Source organism: Vicia villosa, unplaced genomic scaffold (genome assembly GCF_029867415.1).
Source record: "Vicia villosa cultivar HV-30 ecotype Madison, WI unplaced genomic scaffold, Vvil1.0 ctg.001829F_1_1, whole genome shotgun sequence".
Taxonomy (NCBI): domain Eukaryota; kingdom Viridiplantae; phylum Streptophyta; class Magnoliopsida; order Fabales; family Fabaceae; genus Vicia; species Vicia villosa.
Genome location: NW_026705740.1, coordinates 416994 through 439803, shown reverse-complemented (window position 1 = coordinate 439803; position 22810 = coordinate 416994). Strand labels below are relative to the sequence as shown.

Sequence of the window (22810 nt, the reverse complement as noted above, 5' to 3'; positions counted from 1 at the left end):
TTTTGCAGATTCATCCTGTTGGTACAAGTTTTATCAGGCAGTTTTGAAGCTAACTATCCGTCATGTGGTTTCCAAACATGTAACACTATATTAGGTACTATCTTAGAGCCTTAAATTTTTAGATGCTCTTAACCTTTCATCTTTCACATTTTTTATTTGAATGTTTCATGTTAGCATTGTGAAAGTTTACATCTTCATAGTAAATGTTTCTGAATGATTCTGGTACAAGTGTCAGTCTTTAATATTTCAGAAGCTTATACATTCAAGGATGTGTTCAAGAGTTATCTAAACTTTTCTTTGTATCGCTTCTGCAGTATGGGGTCAGTTTAGCCAATCTCTCCATGTTTGATTTGATGGTTTCCTTTGACTTTGATGCAACTTTTGATGCAGATCCAGCTAATAATCACAGTATTACTAGAATGATTTCCATGATGGAATTCAGATTGATAGTTTGTTTATGTTCATTATTTCCATGAATGATTTTCATATGTTGTTGCAGGAATAAAGAACGAGAATTTGGCATTATTGGGAGGTTACTGTGATTTTATTAAAGGAGGTGATTTTATACTATTATTGAGGTATGTTGGAATTGATAATTTACTTTTGTTTTAAGTTATGTGATTTCATAGTTAATTTAGATAAACTTTTCATAAGCAGTTATAGGAAAAGAAAAAAAAATTAGATTACAAGCCTTTCAAAGTTTTGTTACAAAGTATTTTTGTAGAACTTTGCAGTACCGGTTGCAACTTTGGTTGGTTATGGTGGCTTTATTCTAATCGCCGTTGATGTGATACTTTTCATTAGTGCTGAATTTTTTATTAGTTAGTTGGAATTCTTCAATGTAGCAATATTAAGGTATGATTTACAGTTGCTGATATGTGGATGTCGGGATATCTAATGTGTTAGATTCAATTCGTCGAGGTCAGAATCAATGTCCGGTTGAAGCTCGCATGTCAGGGGGGTTTATTGTTGAAATGCTTATATAATTTTGAATCCTTTTATTAGCAGGTTTCTGGTTTCTTTTTGCAGGCACGAGTGCTTCCTCTCGGTTGTGTTGTTGTGGTTTCGGTGTTCCTAACGACGATTATCTTCTGGTAGCGCAACAGGTATGCTTTAGGCCTTCTCATATCAGTTTCAAACTTCTGGGAGTTTTCTTTCATTGGGGCAATTTTCAACCTATGGATGTTAGTTTTGTTTTGTGCTCTTTAGAATTGTTATGGACATCTTTGTGCCGACTGATCTCCACCAAAATGACAGATTTCTGACTATTTAACACAGTGTGGTTTGGTGGATGTGCTAGCAGATTCTTCTTTTACTGTATGACTTGGGTTCCTCCTCTACATCCGTATATAATTGTATTATATCAACATGATAGTTGTGGGTATCTGTCCTATATTAACATTGGATTCTATAATTGAAATCTTTCTCATATTTTCTTTGTATGTTAGAGTTACTGGAAGTTGTTACATGTTTGTTTTGTCTTCTATTTGATAACTAATTGATATTTTCTTGAATCCTTGGTGATTTTGTCATATTTTTTCTCAGGTTAATAACTCTGAAAAATCAAAACCGAAGACAACACTCAGAAATGTTGACATGAATATGGCTGCCAAGAGTGTACAACCCTCTGCATTGCATATTGTTAATCATTCTGTATAGAGCAGCAGCTAATCATGCGGCTAAGGAAAAGTAGAAGGTATAGCGAACTACTTACTATGTCCATAATATGATTGTATGATGAATGAATGGGATCATTTTATAAGTAATTATTTTAATGGTTGTGTTGCAGATGATGATTCATGAGTTGCGATACCAGGAGGATTTGAAGAAAGAACTTCAAGGTGCCACATATACTTCGTGTTACAAGGTAAATTTTTTGTCATAGGAGAATTCTTGATGTTTTCATTCTAATTGTAACGGAATATCATAGAAAAAAAGCTTAAGTGATTTTAAAGGTTAGGAGCTTATAGGGTAATTGGGAATTATGTTTTTGCACAAATTCTATTAATGTCTTTATTCTTAGGGTTGCACCCTGCATTAAAGCTTTCGTGGGTGTTTTTTCATGGATTGGGGTCTGTAAAGCTAATTCAGCATTAAACCATTAAGAAAGGTTTTGAATGGCCTGTCTTTAAAAATGATTATATCTTTATATAGGCAACGATTCTAAATTGTGGTTTTGGCCAGGGTTATGCTGTGATGAATGCTATTGTGGCCAAATATGTCTGCTGCTGTGGCTGCGATGTTGTTGCATAGATCGCTAAAACCTTTATACTGTGGACACAAATTTAGAACTACGGCAATCCAACTTAAATTTTGTTACACAGACACATAGGATTAAATTGCATTTCTTCATATACTATATATACAAGCTTTTGAAAATAGTTGGTTCATAATAATATTTCTCTTTTTTGGGATCAGTACCATCCAGATATGAACAAATGCCCTGGAGCAGAAGAGAAGTTCAAGGAGATTGGTGCTGCATACGAGGTAATTCTTCTAGCACTACATTTATATATTCTCTATTGTCAACTATCTATGAAGTTCGAATATTTTCTCTCTTTGTTCACTTGGTAACAAAGTATGCAAATAGGTTCTATCAGATGATGAGAAAAGATCTTTATATGATCGCTTTGGTGAGTCAGGTCTAGAAGCAGAAAATGGTGGACCCGCCAGTGCCTCAGTCAGGGGTATGTCTATATTCAAGTATTTTGCTTTCTGCAATGTTAAAATGAACTTTAAGACTCTTTCATTTGGTGATGCAGAATGAAATCTGTTCCTGTCTTTTCATTTCCACCAAAGTACTTTAATACTCATGCGCTGAGGATATGTGCTGTCAAACTTTGGTGCTATAGATTAGTGTTCCGCAAAACGGTCTACATGATGAGATGAGCAAAGCTATAGTGGTGCTTGATGGGGTGAGCTAAAATTTAAGGGAAAATAAATCTTTTGGTTAAGACTTTGTTAAAACAATTAAAATTATGCTCCTTTTGTCAGGTCAAAATTCTGTTTAACTCTTTGAAGAAAATAACACCTTATGTATTGTTTGATTTAGATTGCAAGTTTCGTGTAGGAATACTCAATAGTTCATCTTGCACTTGCTTGTGCAAGTAGTAGGATATTGGTATTGCATTTACTTGGAGTGAATGAAATTCATTTGTTGTGTAAGTCATTAGTTAGTTATCTAATGTACAAGACAATTTATAATTGTATCAGCTAAAATACATTCTCTATTCTACTAAGTATTTAATTTTCTTTTGAATTCAAATATGTCTTTCTTATATTTAAAAATTGACATCGCCGACAGAGGGCTGCTTCGTGCGGAGGCGCGCGGCGGATGGCAACAATAATGAGTTGTTCGCATGGGTTGCTGTTCGGAGGCGTCTCTAGGGAGAGTCGGTTGCGATCTTGTCGGAGTTGGGAGGCAGCAGATTCGATTCGTGGCTAGAAGTTTTATATTGCATCCTCTGCTTTATACTTTCCTCCTCTGTTCCAGATCTTTGATTCACTGTTGTTTGGTTAAGTTGTTTGTGATTTTTTATGGGCTATGACATATGAATGGAATGGTTGTGTTGTGTTTCTTTTTGATGAACTTTTGATTGTTGTTTTGTTGATGGTGTAAGATTGGTGAGAAGTTTGTGATAGTGTAGTTATTTTCTACTGGTTCATGAAGCAAAGCGTGGGAAAGAAAAGCATTGGAGACTATGGTCTATTTTTTTTTAACATTTTTTATTTGAAAAAAAAGGTTGTTAGCAATATGTACAAAACAAGACCAAAAATAATGGTTGACTTAGTGTAAGAATATGTGAGATTGGTTTTGGATGATTGTGTAAAGAGAATGATATGTTTACACAACATTGCATCATTGTGAAAATTTTAACTATACTCACAAAGTTGCAACATACAATGAAAATGTAAACGACTCTCTGTCGTAGAATATGAGCGGGTAGAGCTTTATGAAAGTATAATTTTAATAATATATTTACACGAAAAATATAATTTTGGTGATGTGTTATGGGAAGTTTCATTTGTATTTACCCTTTAATTATTTAAAATTAATTTGAAACATTCATTTGTTTTAACTATACACAATAATGTCATAGCTTTGTGATTTAAAATATAAGTTTAAATAATTATGTTTTTTTTTTCATTCTTATTACATTTTAAATTTAAATGCGCATAACACATCAGTATTCGTATGAGCACACATCGGAGTTAATACAAACTCATGAATTATTATATTTTTTACAATTAAAGAACATAAAAAAAAAACATATTTAAAATAAGGGTTAAATGCACCTTTGGCCCCTATAAGTTAGCGAGTTTTTGATTTTCGTCCGTGTAAGTTTTTTTGGTTGGTATGAGTCCCTATATCTTACTTTTTGCTTACGGTTTAGTCCCTAAAGCCAAAATCCGCAGGTTTTCCTGCGAATTTTCCTGCGAATTTTGATTTTAGGGACTAAAACAAACGCGAAAGTGAAATATAGGGACTCAAACCTAGAAAAAAAACTTACAAAGACGAAAATAAAAAACTCACTAACTTAGAGGGACCAAAGATACATTTAAGCCTTAAAATAATGTATGAATCAAAACATGAGAATAATGTATTGTTTTTTAATTAATTATGTTACTAATATTTTTATTTTAAATATATTTTTTATTTAAGATACAATTATAATGGGAACATGAGTTAAAATATTAAATATTAATGGGAACATGAAGTTACAGATCAAATATTAAATATTGAGGGTAATATGAAACTACTGATCAAAATATTGAATATTAACGGGAGTACGAAGTTATTGATTAAAATATTGAATATCAACGAGAACACGAAGTTACTGATCAAAATTTTGAATATTATCGGAAACATTAAGTTATTGATCCACATTTTGAATATTAACGGGAACAAATTTTTAATATTAACGGGAACACGAAGTTACTGATCAAAATAATAAATATTAACGGGAACACGGAGTTATTGACAAAATATTGAATATTAACCAGAACACGAAGTTACTGATAATATATTTTTTTTGAATATTAACAGTAACATTAAGTTACTGATAAATTTTTTCAATATTAACGAAAACAAATTTAGAATATTAACGGGAACACGAAGTTATTGATCAAAATAATAAATATTAATGGGAAATGAAGTTACTGATAAAAATAATGAATATTAACGGGAACATGAAGTTACTGATCAAAATATTAACGGGAATACGAAGTTACTGATCAAAATAATGAATATTAGCGGGAACATGACGTTACTAATTATATTGAAATATTGGTAAGAACATGACACGTTACTAATCAAAATATTGAATATTAACGGGAACATGAAGTTACTGAATAAAATATTCAAATATTAACGATAACATGAATTACTGATCAAAATATTGAATAGTAACGGGAACATGAAATTACTGATTGAACTATTGAATATTAATGCGAAAATGATGTTTATTGATCAAAATATCTCAAACTTTTGCTCAACCTATTGAAAAGAAATTTCTATATTTTATAGATCTATTTTTAGGACATTTACCTCTGCAACAATATTAATATTGAACAAAATAACAAGGCCACAACGGGTACCCGTGCGGACGCACGGGTATCACACTAGTTTGTAATAAAAATAATGAATTTTTTTCACCAAGCACACCGCCTAGGTGTATTTGCGTTTTTTTAATAATATTAAAAATTAAAGGGAATAAAATGAAATATTCTCACCAAGATGCCTTAACGCTGCTATCTCCGATTTACAAGGCCGAAACCTTGCATCGGCCTATACAACAATGTTTCTAAAGTGATATCAAAAGAGGATTACCGACATATCGAAAGAATGCAAAGAAGAAATTAGAGAGAAAATGAGAAGAAATGTGAAAAAATGGTGGATGACGGAGGTTGTATTTATAGAAAACGCAAATACACATAGGAATCACATAGGGTTGCGCATACATGCAATTGATACACATAGGCACAACCTGGAGTGACATTACTTTATGGATGACCTTAGGCACCACTAGGGGTGGCAAAACGGGTCGTCCGTCCCGCCTTAAGCCCGTCAAGAAAAATGGACATAAAAATCATGTCCGCCCTGTCAAGGTGACGGGTTGGGGGGCGGCGGGCTTGCCCGCCTATATTTTAATTTATTTTTCTTCCATTTTTTTAATAGATTAATAGTCTTTTTTACCTTTTAGTTAAATTGTTCACTTATTTTTTATAATTTTTTTTATAAAGCATCTTTTAAACAAATTTTACCTAAATAAATATATAAAGTAAAACCATCAAGAGTTTGAATGACTAGAATTAACTAAAAAAAGGCCGACTTAAAGCAAAATGAACTTAACGAATAGGTAAAGCAGGCTTAAGCGGGCGGCGGACTTTGGCGGAGCGAGCTTAGACAGACGGCGGACCCAAAATTCCAACCCAACCAGCCATTTTTTGGCGGGTGCGCGGGTCGTTCCTGCGGGCCACCGCCCGTTTTGTCACCCTCGACGCCACGGGGTGGCACATACATACAAAATTTGGTCATAGGTGCCCACCTGGAATGGCACATGCATTATACTGGTTTTTTAAATCTGACAATTTGCGAAAATATTTTGAAAAGTTGGTTGTTTGTGTAATTAAGTTGGTTATTGCTAAAAAAAAATTCAAAAATAATAGTTGAATTTTAATAATTTTAATTTTTATTACTTATTAATAAATTTTAGATTTAATTGGTCCATGGACGTTAGTGTGTATATGAAAAAATTTTAAGTTTGTAATTTTAATTACTTATTAAAAAATTTGAAAAAATTTAATAGTTTATGTCATAACATCTATTAAGTTTCTAATAACAAATCTATTAATTTTGTTAATTTTGCATATAAAAAGTTTTGTAATAAAAATAATAGTTGGATTTTAATAATTTAAATTGAAATTAGTTATTTATAAATTTTAGACTTGATTAGTATATCGGTCACTGTAAGTTAGCATGTTTTTGTTTTAGTTTTTTTTTTTTAAATAGTTTCTGAATGTTAATATTTCTTTTTGTTCTAGTCCAGATAAAATTTGCAGGAAGTCTGTAGATTTTAAAATTGCAAGGAAAATCCACTAGAAATTTGTAGATTTTTCTGTGAATTTTGAATTTAAGGACTAAAACCAAAAAATTTAACATTCAAAGACTATTTTCAGAAAATATGCTAACTTACAGACACTAACATACTATTTAAGCTTAAATTTTATATCAAATAACAAATGTATACATTATTAAAAATTTTGTTACGAATGGAAACTATTGAATGATATGGTATCACGAAATTCGTCGACCAATGATAACTATTGAACGATTGGTCTAGAGGATGAATTGAGTATCTTTAACATGACTATTATATTTACCATCTCTACTCCTTTTGCTTCTGATAGATATTTGATTTCATATCGAGATTGATCTGGTAATGTAATTTCGTAGGAATCAGAAGTCGTATCCCACAAACGACTCCTCTCTTTCGTTCTAGAACCAGAATTGGATGCAATTGGTAAATTGAAGGTCTTGAATCAGTGACATTGATATTCGATACGACAACGTAGAGTGAATTAGCAAACTCAACACTCAAACGCCCAAGTCAGTTCATGATTCAAAATGAGTGTAGAGAAAAATGGAGATTAGAAAATGTACGTTGCTTTCTGTGTGGACTGGCCTTTATTCCTTGGATCAAGTGAAATGAATTTGACATCAACTATGTGTGCCTTTGGCCGATCCAGAATAATATATATATATATATATATATATATATATATATATATATATATATATATATATATATATATATATATATATATATATATATATATATATATATATATATATATATATATATATATATATATTGACTCACTTATTGAAGAATTTTTAAATAAGAGATTAATCTTTATCACTATCTCAATATATAAATAAGAGATAAGACTCACTTGATTCCTCGATTGCTACCACTAGATGATCAAATTGAGGAATTTTTAAATATATATATTGACTGTATTAGGGTTGTTCATGGTATAATTTTTCAAAAGAACCAAATTGTACCGAACTGAACCATAACAAATAATTACAAGAACTGAACCGAACCGTTTGAATTTATTCAGAACCGAACTGAACCAAAATAATTGGTTCGATATACCGGTTCTTAATTCTGAACCGTACCAAACTATTAATAACCATTTTGTAAGGGAATTGCTTGTTATAATAAACAGAACCATTGATTTTTTTTGAATTTTTCTAATTAAAAATTATTATAGATTTTTTAAAGCTATTTTTATAAATATAATTTAATCACTAATATGTAATATACAATATTTAAATTCAAATCGATTTAACCTAACATTGGTTAGATAGATTGATTTTTCAAATCCATACAATTAATAAATGGCTGTAACTTTATATATACTAGTATTTATTAAAAAAAACTGTATTGTCGTGTTGTTTGCCTAAACAAAATATATTCAGAAATTGATTTGCTTAAGCACAATCACAATCCAATATATTCATACAGTAATATTCATGTGAATGTTTCTTTACATATTGAAACGGTTCGGTTATTATATATTTTGTTCTTATAATAACAAATGTTGTGCTGTTTTACCTCATTTATCAGTCATAAAAAGTTTAATAATGAATATTATTATCATTAATAAAATTAATAATTTTTTTTATATTTAAAATAAAATACATTATTAAAAAAATAATTTGAAGAAAATACCTCCGAATCAAACCAAAATTTTAACATAACCAACTAATACCATTAGCTTACCATAACTATATTGTGGTTCTGTTTGGTATTTTTGGTTCGGTTAACTGGAATCACTCTCGATTCCGGAAAATATAATAGAGGATAATGATTTTGTGTGTTGATTTGCCCGGTCCCGGAGCCGGAGCTGGTGTCGCCGCTAGCGACACCGGCGAGGGTATTTTTGGTAGAGATAAGTGGCATAAGGCTTGGGATCACCACATATGACTATGTGACACTTTATCCTCTTTGGCTCATTTGGAAAGTACATTGATCCAAGGACTTTATAAATGCTTTTAAAGTTTACTCCACTTTCTATGTGGGACTATTTATGAAGCATTTATTGCCAATCTCACATTTGTCATTTTGGAACATAACTTGATGAAATTAATGCTCATAATTCCAACATCATAAACCAAAGAAAACGGTTAAGTTATTTAACAACAGTTCGGTTTAGTTCTGTGGTTCAGTACAGTTTTATGGATTTTTTGAACAGCCCTAGATAAGAGGATTCAATGCTAACCAATGAATTAATCAAGAGAGATAAATTAAATTATTTATTAAATATTAATATAACTATTATTTCTCACTCTTGATTAATCTAATGGTTAACATTGAATCATCTTATCTCTTATTTAAAAATCCTCATACTTGATACATTATATATATATATATATATATATATATATATATATATATATATATATATATATATATATATATATATATATATATATATATATATATATATATATATATAAATGGTTATGCACCGATAGTGTAAAATAGTTTTATACTGTCAACCAATAAGAATATATCGTTTAACCATGTCATATCAGTAATTTAAAAATTACAGTCTAACTTGACATGATACACGATCGTGATTGGTTGACAGTGTAAAACTATTTTACACTGTCAGTGCATCACCCTTTTTCTTTTATATATATATATATATATATATATATATATATATATATATATATATATATATATATATATATATATATATATATATATGTATGAAATAGTGATAAAGATTAAACTTATATGAGTGTCAGAGAAATAGATAATTACCATTTGATTAAGATAAATGGTTCAGATTTAATATCTCATCACGCGATCCACTTTTTTTCTCAACCGAAAACAATTGAGAAAAAAAAAATCAGATCGATAATTCAAACCGAGTTTTCCATAAACCAAACAAACCAATTGAGTAGGATCCATATCCATTTCAACTAGGTTCAATTCTGTTGTGAAAAACGATACCAATAACAAAGTATAATAGGGAATTAGGGAAGAGAATAAGAACACAATAATTGGTTATAACTGCTATTCTTTTACTTTCTCTTAAAACAAGATTACAAGTTTACAAGAATAACAAATAACCTCTCTCACCCTAAATTAGGATTTGCAGCTTAGCAATGATGAGAGACTAGTATGCTATTTATAATAAAACCTAACATACTAACTAATGGGCTTTTTCAGCAAGGCCCATTACACAAGCCAACTTAATAAACAAGCTAACTTAACAAATTAGGGTTTAAACACTAAAACCTAATTTAACATGCTAACAACCCTAGCATCTTCGACATCTGCATGCTAGACCCATCTTCGACTACAGCATGCACACTTCGACACCAGCATGTGAACAATCCTTCGACTTCATGCTTAACTCTGTCGAACTGTCGAACCAAGAAGCTACCCTTCGACAATACTAGAGTTCGATCCAATATCTCACAAATCTCCACCTTGGACCTAACTCTACAACGTCAAGGAACAAACTAGCTTTCTTCATGCAGCTTTATCAACTGCATACAGTGGAAAAACTTGCAACTCGGCAATGTCTTGGTGATCATATCAGCAGCATTGTCTTCAGTCGAAACCTTCAGCACTTGGACTTCTCCACGCTCGATTACTCCTCTGACGAAATGCAGCCTCACATCAATGTGCTTAGTTCGCTCATGATAGGCTGAATTCTTTGACAGGTGTATTGCACTTTGACTATCACATTTAACAGTGATACCTCGACCTTGAAGTTTCAGCTCTTTCGCAAAACCTTCAAGCCACAATGCTTCTTTCACAGCTTCAGTGAGAGCAATATATTCCGCTTCAGTGGTTGATAGAGCAACAACCTTCTGAAGTGTTGCTTTCCAACTAATTGCAGTGCCAAACATAGTGAAAACATATCCAGAAATAGATTTTCTGGAATCCATACAACCTGCATAATCAGAGTCGACATATCCTTCTATTACTACTTTACTATTTTCACCCAAGGCTCCACCATAAATTAGGACTCTATTCAGAGACCCATTTATGTACCTTAAAATCCACTTCAATGCTTGCCAGTGAGCCTTTCCAGGATTCGCCATGTACCTGCTTACAAGACTTACTGCGTATGCTATGTCGGGTCTAGTACAGACCATAGCATACATCAAAGAACCGACTATATTAGCATATGGGATGCTATTCATATAGGCTCTTTCGACATCAGTACTGGGACACTGATCAATACTCAGCTTGAATTGAGGGTTTGTTGGAGTCACAACTGGCTTCGAATTCGACATACCAAACTTTTCAAGAATCTTCCGTAGATATGCCTTTTGAGATAAGCATAACTTCGACTTCTTTCTATCTCTTCGAATGTCAATTCCAAGAATTCTGGAAGCAGCTCCCAGATCCTTCATATCGAACTCCTTATTGAGTTCATCCTTCACCCTCATCACATCTTCAACACTGTTGCTAGCTATGAGAATATCATCCACATAAAGCAACAAAATTACAAATGAATTACCAGGTCGAAATCTGAAGTAAACGCAGTGGTCGAACTGACTTCTAATGAAACTTATGCGTGTCATGAACTTGTCGAATCTCCTATTCCACTGTCGAGGAGATTGTTTCAGCCCATACAAAGATCTCTTTAACTTGCACACATAATCTTCCTTCCCCTTTTCGACATACCCTTCAGGTTGCCTCATCAGGATCGTTTCATCTAGATCACCATACAAGAATGCAGTCTTCACATCCATCTGTTCCAGTTCAAGATCGAACTGTGCCACCATGGCAAGCAACATTCGAATGGACCTATGCTTCACAACAGGAGAAAACACATCATTGAAGTCGACACCTTATTTCTGAGTGAAACCCCTTGCAACTAACCTTGCCTTGTATCTTTTCGACGTCACTCCTTCAATTCCTTCCTTAACTTTGAAAATCCATTTACAGCTGACTAACCTTGCCCCAACAGGTTTCTTGATCAGTTCCCAAGTATGATTATCATGAAGAGATTTCATCTCATCATCCATGGCCTTCAGCCATTCAGTCTTATTTCGACTCCTCATAACTTCCTTATAGTCTCTAGGTTCTTCGTCTAGAACCTCACTTGCAGAGATTAAGGCATAAGCTATAAGATCTGCATATCCAAGTCTCTGAGGTGGCTTGATGACTCTTCTCGACCTATCTCTCGACAATAGGTAGTAATCGTCAGTTTCCTCAACTTCAGCATCTTCTGCTTCTTCTTCGACTTCATCTGGGATATGCAATTCAGCATCAACATGCTCCACCTCAACAGGAATCTCTACCTGTTCCAGCTCTTCGTCAGATGTTTCTGTACTTCGACCAACATCATCAGTTTTCTTAAAAGCCATTTCAGCTTCATTGAAAACTACATCTCGACTGGTGATACACCTCCTGTGACCTGGCTCTAGGCACCATAGCCTATAAGCTTTGACTCCTTCAGGGTATCCCATGAACATGCATTTCAGAGCTCTAGGTTCGACCTTGTCTTGCCTAATGTGAGCATAGGCTACGCAGCCAAATACTCTCAGTTTGTCGAGATCTGGTGGATGTCCCGACCAAACTTCTTCAGGTGTCTTCATATCTAACGCTGTCGAAAGACATCTGTTTATCAGATATGTTGCTGTCGAAACAGCCTCAGCCCAGAACACCTTTGTTAACCCCGCACTAGTCAACATGCATCTGACTCTCTCCAAAATAGTTCGATTAAACCTTTCAGTCAAACCATTTTGCTGTGGAGTACCTGCAGTAGTTCTATGCCTTGCAATACCAGAGGCAGCACAAAAACTGTCGAATGCCTCATTGCAAAATTCAAGGCCATTGTCGGTTCTCAACCTCTTGACCTTTCTGTCAGTCTGATTTTCAACCAGAGTCTTCCAACTTTTGAAATTCTCAAAAGTTTCATCCTTAGTCTTCTGGATGAATACCCATAATTTTCTGGAATAATCGTCTACTATGGATAGAAAATACCTTGCTCCTGAATGTGATGGACACCTTGCAGGCCCCCAAAGATCAGCATGGATGTAATCAAGGGATCCATGTGTTCTTTGTTTGCCTTTGTTGAACTTCACTCTGCAAGATTTTCCAAGTACACAGGGTTCACAAAACTTCAGCTTTTCGACTTTGTCTCCACCAAGCAGATTTTGTTTCCCTAATTCGACCAGACCCCTTTCACTGACATGGCCCAATCTCATGTGCCAGATTTCTGTTTTCGACAAAGGTTTCGTGGATGCAACATTTGTCGAACCACTTACAACTTCAGCCTCAAGGGTATACAAGCCTTGTTTCTTCACGCCTCTCAAGACTTCCTTCGAACCCTTCATGACTCTTAGGATACTTTTCTCTCCTTGAAAGACATATCCTTTCTTGTCGAATTCACCAAGAGAAAGCAGATTTCTCTTCAAATCAGGAACATACCTGACTTCAGTCAACAACCTTATTGACTCATCATGGAGCTTGAATCTCACAGATCCAACACCTGCAATCTTGCAAGCCTTGTTGTTTCCCAGCAATACTGATCCACCATCTTGATCACATAATTCCTCGAACAAGTTTTTGTTTGGAGTCATGTGCCAAGTGCAACCTGAATCCATAATCCACTCCTTCTTAGAGTCACTGCTTGAAACCACAAGAACATCAGATGATTCGAAATCATCTTGAACAATGGCAGCGTTGCCATTATCCTTACCTCCATGATATTTCAAGCGTTCAGGGCACACCTTTCTTGTGTGACCCTCCTTCTTACAATGGTAGCATCGAATGCCAGATGCTTCGCCACTGTAAGTCTTCGACTGGCTTTTGCCTTTCTTCTTGTCGAACTTACCATCCTTTCGTAAGAGTTTTCCTTTAACGGCCAAACCTTCGCCAACAGTCGAAGGTTTATGCTCCTTTCGTTCATTCAAGTCCTTAGAGTACAAGGCTGATTGAACTTCTTCAAACGTCAGGGACTCCCTTCCATACAAGAGAGTTTCTTTGAAGTGAGCATGTGATCGAGGCAAAGAACACAATAGTAACAGCGCTTGATCTTCATCATCGATCTTCACATCAATATTTTCAAGATCAAGAATCAGCTTGTTGAACATATCCAACTGCTCAGCCAATACTTTGTCTTCAATCATCTTGAATGAATACAAAGCTTGCTTCAGGTAGAGTCGATTTACCAGCGATTTGGTCATATACAAACTTTCAAGTTTCACCCATAACCCTGATGCCGTCGTCTCCTTTGATACCTGCCGGAGAACCTTATCACCAAGGCTCAACAAAATTGCGCTGTGTGCTTTCTCGATCATATTCGTCTTCTCCGCTGCCGTCAATTCTGCATTCATGGCTGCCTCTCCCTTCAACGCTTCCAAACAACCCTGCTGAACCAGTAGGGCTTTCATCTTCAAGCGCCACAGACCGAAATCATTCACTCCGGTGAACTTTTCAATCTCATACTTTGTTGAAGGCATCTTCTCCACGCTCACCGCACCAATTTGTTGTGAAAAACGATACCAATAACAAAGTATAATAGGGAATTAGGGAAGAGAATAAGAACACAATAATTGGTTATAACTGCTATTCTTTTACTTTCTCTTAAAACAAGATTACAAGTTTACAAGAATAACAAATAACCTCTCTCACCCTAAATTAGGATTTGCAGCTTAGCAATGATGAGAGACTAGTATGCTATTTATAATAAAACCTAACATACTAACTAATGAGCTTTTTCAGCAAGGCCCATTACACAAGCCAACTTAATAAACAAGCTAACTTAACAAATTAGGGTTTAAACACTAAAACCTAATTTAACATGCTAACAACCCTAGCATCTTCGACATCTGCATGCTAGACCCATCTTCGACTACAGCATGCACACTTCGACACCAGCATGTGAACAATCCTTCGACTTCATGCTTAACTCTGTCGAACTGTCGAACCAAGAAGCTACCCTTCGACAATACTAGAGTTCGATCCAATATCTCACAAATTCAATTCAACCAAAACTCCCTCTCTACTAACAACAACATTACTAATAATAGTAATAATACTTAATTTTACAAACCGACATTATTAATTAAGATACATTGCATAACAACTCTCAAATAATCATACTTAACGCACAAAACAAAAAACTAATAGTTAAACTTACTTTCCCATTTTAATGCAAGTACAGTTATTTATGAGAGACCACACATTGAGCTGAGATGAAAATTTGTTGAATAAAAAACATTTAGCAGTTTTTAAGGAACTGAAATTAAGGTTTTGAGTAACAGTTACCGTTATTTATTTTAAATAAATATTTACGAGGTTGTTTCTCTCTACTCTCTTCTTGTCCCAAACCCATACGAGGTAATGCTATAGAATCAGTAAAGTTTGCTTTTTTAATTGATCTTTTTTCTTTCTCTTATTGTTTTTTGTTTCTGTTTTGTGGGTTTTGTTTATTGTGAAGGGAACAAGAAGAGGGTGAGAACAATGTCGGTGAAAATCAAAGTGGGTGGTGTAGAGCTTGGTGCAAGGACTGTTGTGCATAGAAAATGGGCTCTTATGCTTTGTTTGGCAAGTTTCTGTGCTGGAATGTTGTTCACTAATAGGTACTTTTGCTTCTGGGTTCCTCAATTTTATTAGCAAGTTTTGATTTTTGTTTATTTTTTCCTCAAACACTTACTTGACACTTGTGATTGTGATTAATGTATTCATTTTTTCAAATTATTATCGGTGTCGCCGTGTCAGTGTCATGATCGGGGTGTGCTTCATTGGGATCTTAGCGAGTAATTAAGTTTCTAGGCTGCATTATAGTGAACTTAAATGAATGGTGGCTTTTTGAATATAATTTGAACTTTTGTTCATCTCCTTTGCTCATGGTTTTAATTGCGGTCGAATGCGGTTGTGAGTCTTGCGGTTGCTGTGATTTGCATTGCGGCGGTTGCAGCGTGAATTTTGATTGAGAAGAGTTCGAAATACATCATTGAAAACACTTAGTTAAGATTTTTCAGAAGTAAATTCACTTTGTTGTCTGATGTGGTTCTTAATGTAGTAGGACTTGTGATTTCAAATCACACTGCAATTGCGGTCCGATGCGGTTGTGGAGACTATCACATCAGCAATATTCGGCCTCAAGTGCAGTTGTGGACTGCAATTTAAACCATGCCTTTGCTATAGTTTTCACCTTTGATTACTACTCATGGGAGCAAAATTTTATAATAATGTGCAATGCTAACCCTAATTTCTGCGTCGTTCAGGATGCGGCCGTCTGAATATAAAGAAATTTCAAGGACTTATAGAGAGATTGAACAAAGAAAATTAAACGCTGATGGATGTAATCTTAATCTAAAGGTTGTAAAGCCTAGCTTTAATTACAGTAAAGTTGAAGTTTCAAATATCCAGAATGTTATCAAGTAAGCCAAACCGATTGTTGTTTGTACTGATTCTACTTATATTCTTATCAGAAAATTTAAATTCTAAACTCATTTTTATGCATAAATTGCAGGAAATTGAGTAAGACCATCTACGTTGGAGCTGAATCTTAAATTTGCTTTGATAGCTCATACCTGTATTTTTATAGTCAATGGTTCTCGTGTATCAGGAAAACCAGAGAGAGTCGAATCGACTCCAAGGAAAAAATGTTTCATGGTTATAGGGATCAATACAGCTTTTAGTAGCAGGAAGCGAAGAGATTCTGTTCGACAAACTTGGATGCCGCAAGGTGATTTATCATGATATTTCAACGTTTCCTAGTTTTTTTCCCTTCATTTTTTGATTCTATGTACCTAATGCATCTGAACCACGGTTTCGAATAAAACTACATCAGCTGAGGATAGAAAGAAATTGGAGGACGAAAAGGGCATAGTCATACGTTTTGTTATAGGTCACAGGTCAGATTTTTCTCATAAAATGAAACCTTCTTTTGTGGCCTTAACGTATTTAGTTAACCTTTTTCTCTATAGTTCTACATTTGGTGGAATTCTTGACAAAGCTATTGAAGCTGAGGAAAAGCTCCATGCTGACTTTTTGAGGCTGGTGATCTTTCTCTCCTGTTATTTTCATTCAAATATATGATTATATGCCTTGTGTTTTATGTACTTTCATTTTTATAATTAACAAATTACATCATGTTGAACAGAATCATGTCGAGGGATACATGGAATTATCAGCTAAGACGAAAACATACTTTTCAACCGCTGTTGCTTTGTGGGATGCAGAATTTTATGTCAAAGTTGATGATGATGTTCATGTGAATTTAGGTACGTAGAAAATTTCTCTGGTGTCTACTGTTAGTTATTATAACATGTTTTGTTTTATTAGTAAATGCTAGAACAACAACTAGTATCAGAAGAGAAAAGAAACGATAAAGTGCAAAACAATGTAACACACTAAATTTGGTTACGTTAGGCCAAGCGTGCCCACGTCTACAACTAGTTGCGTATTATTGATTGTGAATGAAATTAAGGTTTACAGTGTTATAAGTTGTTGCATAATCCAAATGTGACTTGGTTAAGGTAGTTAGTTATAGGGTTAAATATGTTATTGGTTCCTATAAATATTTCAAATTTCATTTTTAGTCCCTATAAAAAAAATGACATATTTTAGTCCCTACAAAATTTTTATGCATTCAGTTTTAATCCCTGCTATTTTCTAAAATATTGAAAAACTATTTAATTACCCTTAAACTTTTAAATTTTTGAATAATTTTTTTCTACGTGTTTAGAATATTATAAAACGTTTCTTTACTAAATTATAGAATTATTTAAAATGAGAAAAATTAAATATGAATTTTTTAAATTTCAAAAGATAATGATAAAATTAATGTAAACCTTGACTTAAAAATCAAATTTTGAGTTTCTTTTTTTCCGAGGAACTTTTTATAACGTTCTAAACATATATGTAAAATAATCATTCAAAAATACACATCGGTTTAACAGCAGGGACTATAACTACATGCATAATAATTTTGTGGGGTCCAAAACATGTCATTTTTTTAATAGGGACCAAAAACAAAATTTGTTAATTTTATAGGGACCAAAAACATCCTTAATCCTTAGTTATAACTACCTAGGAAGTTATTTAGTCATGCCTTGTGATACAAGTTACTGGTGTAAAAATGGTAGTATTATTGTTCTTAATGAACTACTCAGTTCATTATCAATCAATTACAACTTCCTTACTTTTCTCTCTTTCAATTTCCTCTATTTTCTTGCTTTCTTAGAGTGCAAGAAATTCTTTTGTAAACAACTTGGTATCCATAGCCCTTTGGTTTGTGTGAGATTCACACAATCTTTGATTGTTTTTATGGTTTGAGCATGATAGCTAGACGAAATGGTTTCCGTGGTACACTCTCAATCCTTGAGGGCAAGAATTGGGGAAAATGACAGCTAGAAATGAAAGCTTTGCTTGACTTTCAAAATGTTTTTGAAGTGGTGACCGAGTTTAAGAACTTGGTGCAAATTTAATTGAGGCTCTAAGAACAACTTACATAGATTTAAAGAAGAAAGATTGCAAAGCTACCTTCCTCATTCATCAGGCTGTTGATGCTGTTAACTTTGACAAAATCTCTCATGCAACAAGCTCGAAGGAGGCTTGTGACTTGCTTGTTAAATACTATTAAGATGGTGATAAGGTAGAAAAAAAAGTGAAATTGCAATCCCTTCAAAGGTGGTATGAACTGATGTCGATGCGAGCGAATGAGAAGATTGTTGTGTATGTATCTAGGCTTCAAACCTTGGTTCATTCCAGGAAAAGTTATGGGGAGACTCTCACTGATCAGATGATCATTGAGAAGATAATGCGAATCTTGACTCCTCAATTTGATCATGTAGTGGTAGCAATTGAGGAATCAAGTGACATGTCCATATTGAAGATAAAATAACTACAAGGCTCATTGGAAGGGAGTGGAGATCAATTGAGGCATTACAGACCCAAACATTCAAGGAGAATGAAGGAAATGGAAAATTCAAGGGCAAGTCAAGCAAAGGAACGTTCACAAAAGTAAGTTGGCTTAGCTCACAGAAGAACAAATATAGGGAGAAACTTAAATCCTCCAAGAGAGGAGGTCACTACAAAGAAAGGCCAAGACAAGAAGCACATTCAGTGATGCAATTGTGAAAAATGGGGTCACTGTGCAAGTGATTGCTAGTTTGGCAAATGCAAGAGCTAGGCAAAATAATGTGATGGTGAGGCCAATGTAGCACAAGATGACTCAGATGAGGAACCAGTTGTTCTAGTGGATGCAGTATCAAAGGATGATCATCAATCGGGATCTTGGTATCTTGACACAGGGTGCTCCAACAACATGATTGGAAATGTGCATGTGCTAAGATTACCTTTAATCCAAAACATAATCTTTCAAACAAAAATTAGTGCTACACAAGAACAATGTCTTCAGGTAGCGATGGAACACAAACTCAGAGTTAGCCGGGCATCTAATGTCTGACCATCTAACCTTTAGATCTCTAAACCAGTTGGTAACTCAAGAAAATGAGACAAGCCTGCCTAAATAATCAATGCTTGAGAAGATGTATGAAGTCTACTTTGATGGGAAGCAACCTAGGAATTCATTCAAGTCTTATCTACTTGTGAGATACTCTAGTGTATTGGAGGTAGTTCACTCAGATATATGTGGACCTTTTGAAGTTACATCATTAGGAGGAAACAAATATTTCATTTCTTTTGTAGACGAGTATAATAGGAAATTTTGGGTTTACTTGATCAAATCCAAGGATGAAGTATTTGAAAGTGTTCAAAAGATTCAAGGTACTGGCTGAGAATCAAAGTGCTAAGAACTGATGCAGGAGATGAGTACTCATCTAAGGTCTTTGAGGCTTTTTGTGTTGACCTTGGCATTCAACAAGAGGTCACAACTCCCTACACACCTCAACACAATGGCCTTACCGAAAGGAAAAATTTAACTATCCTAAATATGGCAAGATATATGTTGAAGCAAAGAAGCATGCCAAATTCATTTTGTGGTGAGGCCATAAGCACTCCAGTGTATGTGCTCAACAAATGTCCCACCAAGAGATTAAAAAGGAAGATCCTTGAGGAAATTTGGAGTGACAAGAAGTCTAGTATGCACCACCTCAGAGTGTTTGGATCTTTGTGCCACAAACACATTCCTGATGCAAGAAGAAGGAACGTAGATGATAAGACTGAAGAAATGATCTTTGTTTGCTACCATGTAATTGGAGTCTATAGACTATACATTCCCAAAATCGAAAAGATTGCCATTAGTAGAGATGTTGTAATAAATGAAGTTGGGACATGGGACTGGAACTTAAAAGGCACCTCAAACTGGCCATTGATGAATTCCCTTATAAATAACTTTGAGAGCGAGGAAGGAAATTCATCTAATGAAGAAGGCACTGGCAATAGAAGTGGGAGACCGCCAAGAATAAGAGTAGTTCCAACTAGATTGCAGGAGTGTGCGATGTTAATGACAATGAAGTCACTGAAGAAGGGAGACTTAGTCCATTTTGCTTTTATGGCAGATTCAGACCCAACTAATCATCATGATGCCTTAAGACAAGAAGTTTGGATAGCTGCAATGAAAGATGAGATATGAACCATTGAAAGAAACCAAACATGGGAACTTGTCAAATAGCCATTAGATAAGAAAGCCATTGAGGTCAAATGAGTGTATAAGTTGAACCTCAATCCAGATGGATCAATTGCACAACATAAAACAAGATTAGTTGCAAAGGGCTTCCTTCAAGGAGCTGGCCTTGACTTCTGAGAAGTTATGCACAAGTTGCAAGAACTAAAATAATAGGTTAGTGGTTGCATTGGCTTGTGCTATGAACTAGTCCATGTTCCATCTAGATTTGAGGTCAACATTCTTAAATGGTCCCATTCAAGAAGTTGTATTTGTCACACAACTTCTCGGGTTTGTGGTAAGAGGGAAAGAAACAAAAACCTCTATATGGCCTTAAACAAGCTCCCAGGGTCTGAAACAAAAGTATAGACAGTTATCTAGCTAAATTGGGATTCACCAAGTGCACAACTGATTATGGTGTATATGTGCAATCTCAATTTGCTGATGTTAGATTTTTTGTATCTTAGGAATGTACTAGGTTCAATTGCCTGAATGATTGGCATAGCAACACTTTGACTAAAGAAGCATGGGGTGTATAATCCAAATGTGAATTGGTTAAGGTAGTTAGTTAGTTATAGTTACCTAGGAAGTTAGTTATTCAACACTAGATCAATAACTTGTGATGCAAGTTACTGGTGAATAAATGGCTGTATAATTATTCTTAATGAACTACTCAATTCATTATGAATAAATTACAACTTTCTTACTTTTCTTTCTTTCAAATTCATAATAGATGTCACTATTCAACCAGTGTAAGCTTGTGTAGATTATGTAACATGTTTTTTCACAAACTTAGTTAATTAGCTAAAAAATTTCAATTGTTGATCAATACGAACATTCACCATTTCCTCATTGTGTTGTTTTTCCTTAAATCTCAGCAACACTTGGGTCAACTCTGAGTATGCACCGTATGAAACCTCGGGTGTATGTTGGGTGCATGAAATCTGGTCCCGTCCTTGCTCAGAGGTAAGAAAATCTGAATTGTAATTTTTCAGTAAGTTTAAAACTATTTCCTAGTGTAACTGTCTTGCCACAGGGGAGTGAAATACCATGAACCAGAATACTGGAAGTTTGGTGAGGTTGGAAACAAGTACTTTCGTCATGCTACTGGACAACTATATGCCATATCACAAGATTTGGCAACTTATATTTCGATAAATCAGTAAGTTTTGTGGCCTTTATAAAAAAAAAACTAAATAGTTTTCTGACAAATTTGGCTCACGGTAGTTCTTTGATCGATTGATAACGGTTTTGTTTTATAATATCAGGGATGTGCTGCATAAATATGCGAATGAAGATGTTTCGTTAGGATCATGGTTCATAGGTTTAGATGTGGAACATATCGACGATAGGAGAATATGTTGCGGTTCACCACCAGGTATACGTTCATTTGATTCTACATTCAAAACCCGGGTATGATCATTTTTTGATGGTTTCTGACAGTGTTGTCACTGTGCAGATTGTGAGTGGAAGGCTCAAGCAGGTAATACATGCATTGCTACATTTGATTGGAAATGCAGCGGGATTTGCCGGTCTGTTATGAGGATGAAGTATGTTCACGAGCGTTGCGGAGAGGATGAAAATGCACTGTGGAGCACAACTTTTTGATAGGTCGCAACTCGCGACTCACCTTCTAAACTCAAGAAGCACGATATTCAGGAACTTGAAAGAGTAACATATGGAAGGAGAAAGAGTAATATACATGAAAGGCGCATGCTATGCGTACAAGTAGTTGGATACTCGATGCTCGAGAGTCGTCATCTTTTTTTCCAAACTATGGAGAATGAGATAACTGCAGAAGAGATGAACAAGTAGAAGAGTAGCGTAGCAACCAGCATATTCTTTTGATACGTGGCCTGAGAAGGCCATGTCTAACGTTTCGTAATAATTAGTTCTCGTTATATCCAACTTTCACCGAACTTACTTGTATTTCCCTTGAAGTTTTAATATAATTTTAGTTATATTTCTCATGATTGTGTTAAAAACAGATTTGACAGAACAATTAACATGAAATTTGGAACTTGCAAGAGAAATAGTTTGAGCCGTTAAATTTGGAACTTGAAGAAATAGTTTACTAGCTTATTACATCCAATATGAAATTTACCAAAAATATCTCAACTTCTAAGATATTATCTATCAGAGACTTGGTTAATTCAAAGGCAAACTTTCAGTTCTAAAACAC

The 22810-nt window shown here is 34.4% G+C and overlaps 1 protein-coding gene and 1 long non-coding RNA gene across 2 annotated transcripts; both read left to right on the top strand.

Moving 5' to 3' along the window:
* Positions 1-1056: 1056 nt before the first annotated feature.
* Positions 1057-3206, top strand: LOC131636763 (uncharacterized). Its single transcript, XR_009294172.1, has 5 exons — positions 1057-1106; positions 1546-1696; positions 1790-1867; positions 2419-2687; positions 2763-3206. It is a non-coding gene; the product is annotated as an uncharacterized LOC131636763 (long non-coding RNA).
* Positions 3207-15187: 11981 nt separating this feature from the next.
* Positions 15188-22595, top strand: LOC131636769 (probable beta-1,3-galactosyltransferase 2). The gene is made up of 11 exons (XM_058907368.1): positions 15188-15392; positions 15493-15634; positions 16283-16438; positions 16531-16746; positions 16852-16915; positions 16988-17060; positions 17164-17284; positions 21507-21594; positions 21665-21790; positions 21897-22006; positions 22088-22595. Exons 4-11 carry the CDS (start codon positions 16671-16673, stop codon positions 22234-22236), a joined length of 807 nt encoding a protein of 268 aa, XP_058763351.1. The 5' UTR covers positions 15188-15392; positions 15493-15634; positions 16283-16438; positions 16531-16670; the 3' UTR covers positions 22237-22595.
* The last annotated feature ends 215 nt before the right edge of the window (positions 22596-22810 follow it).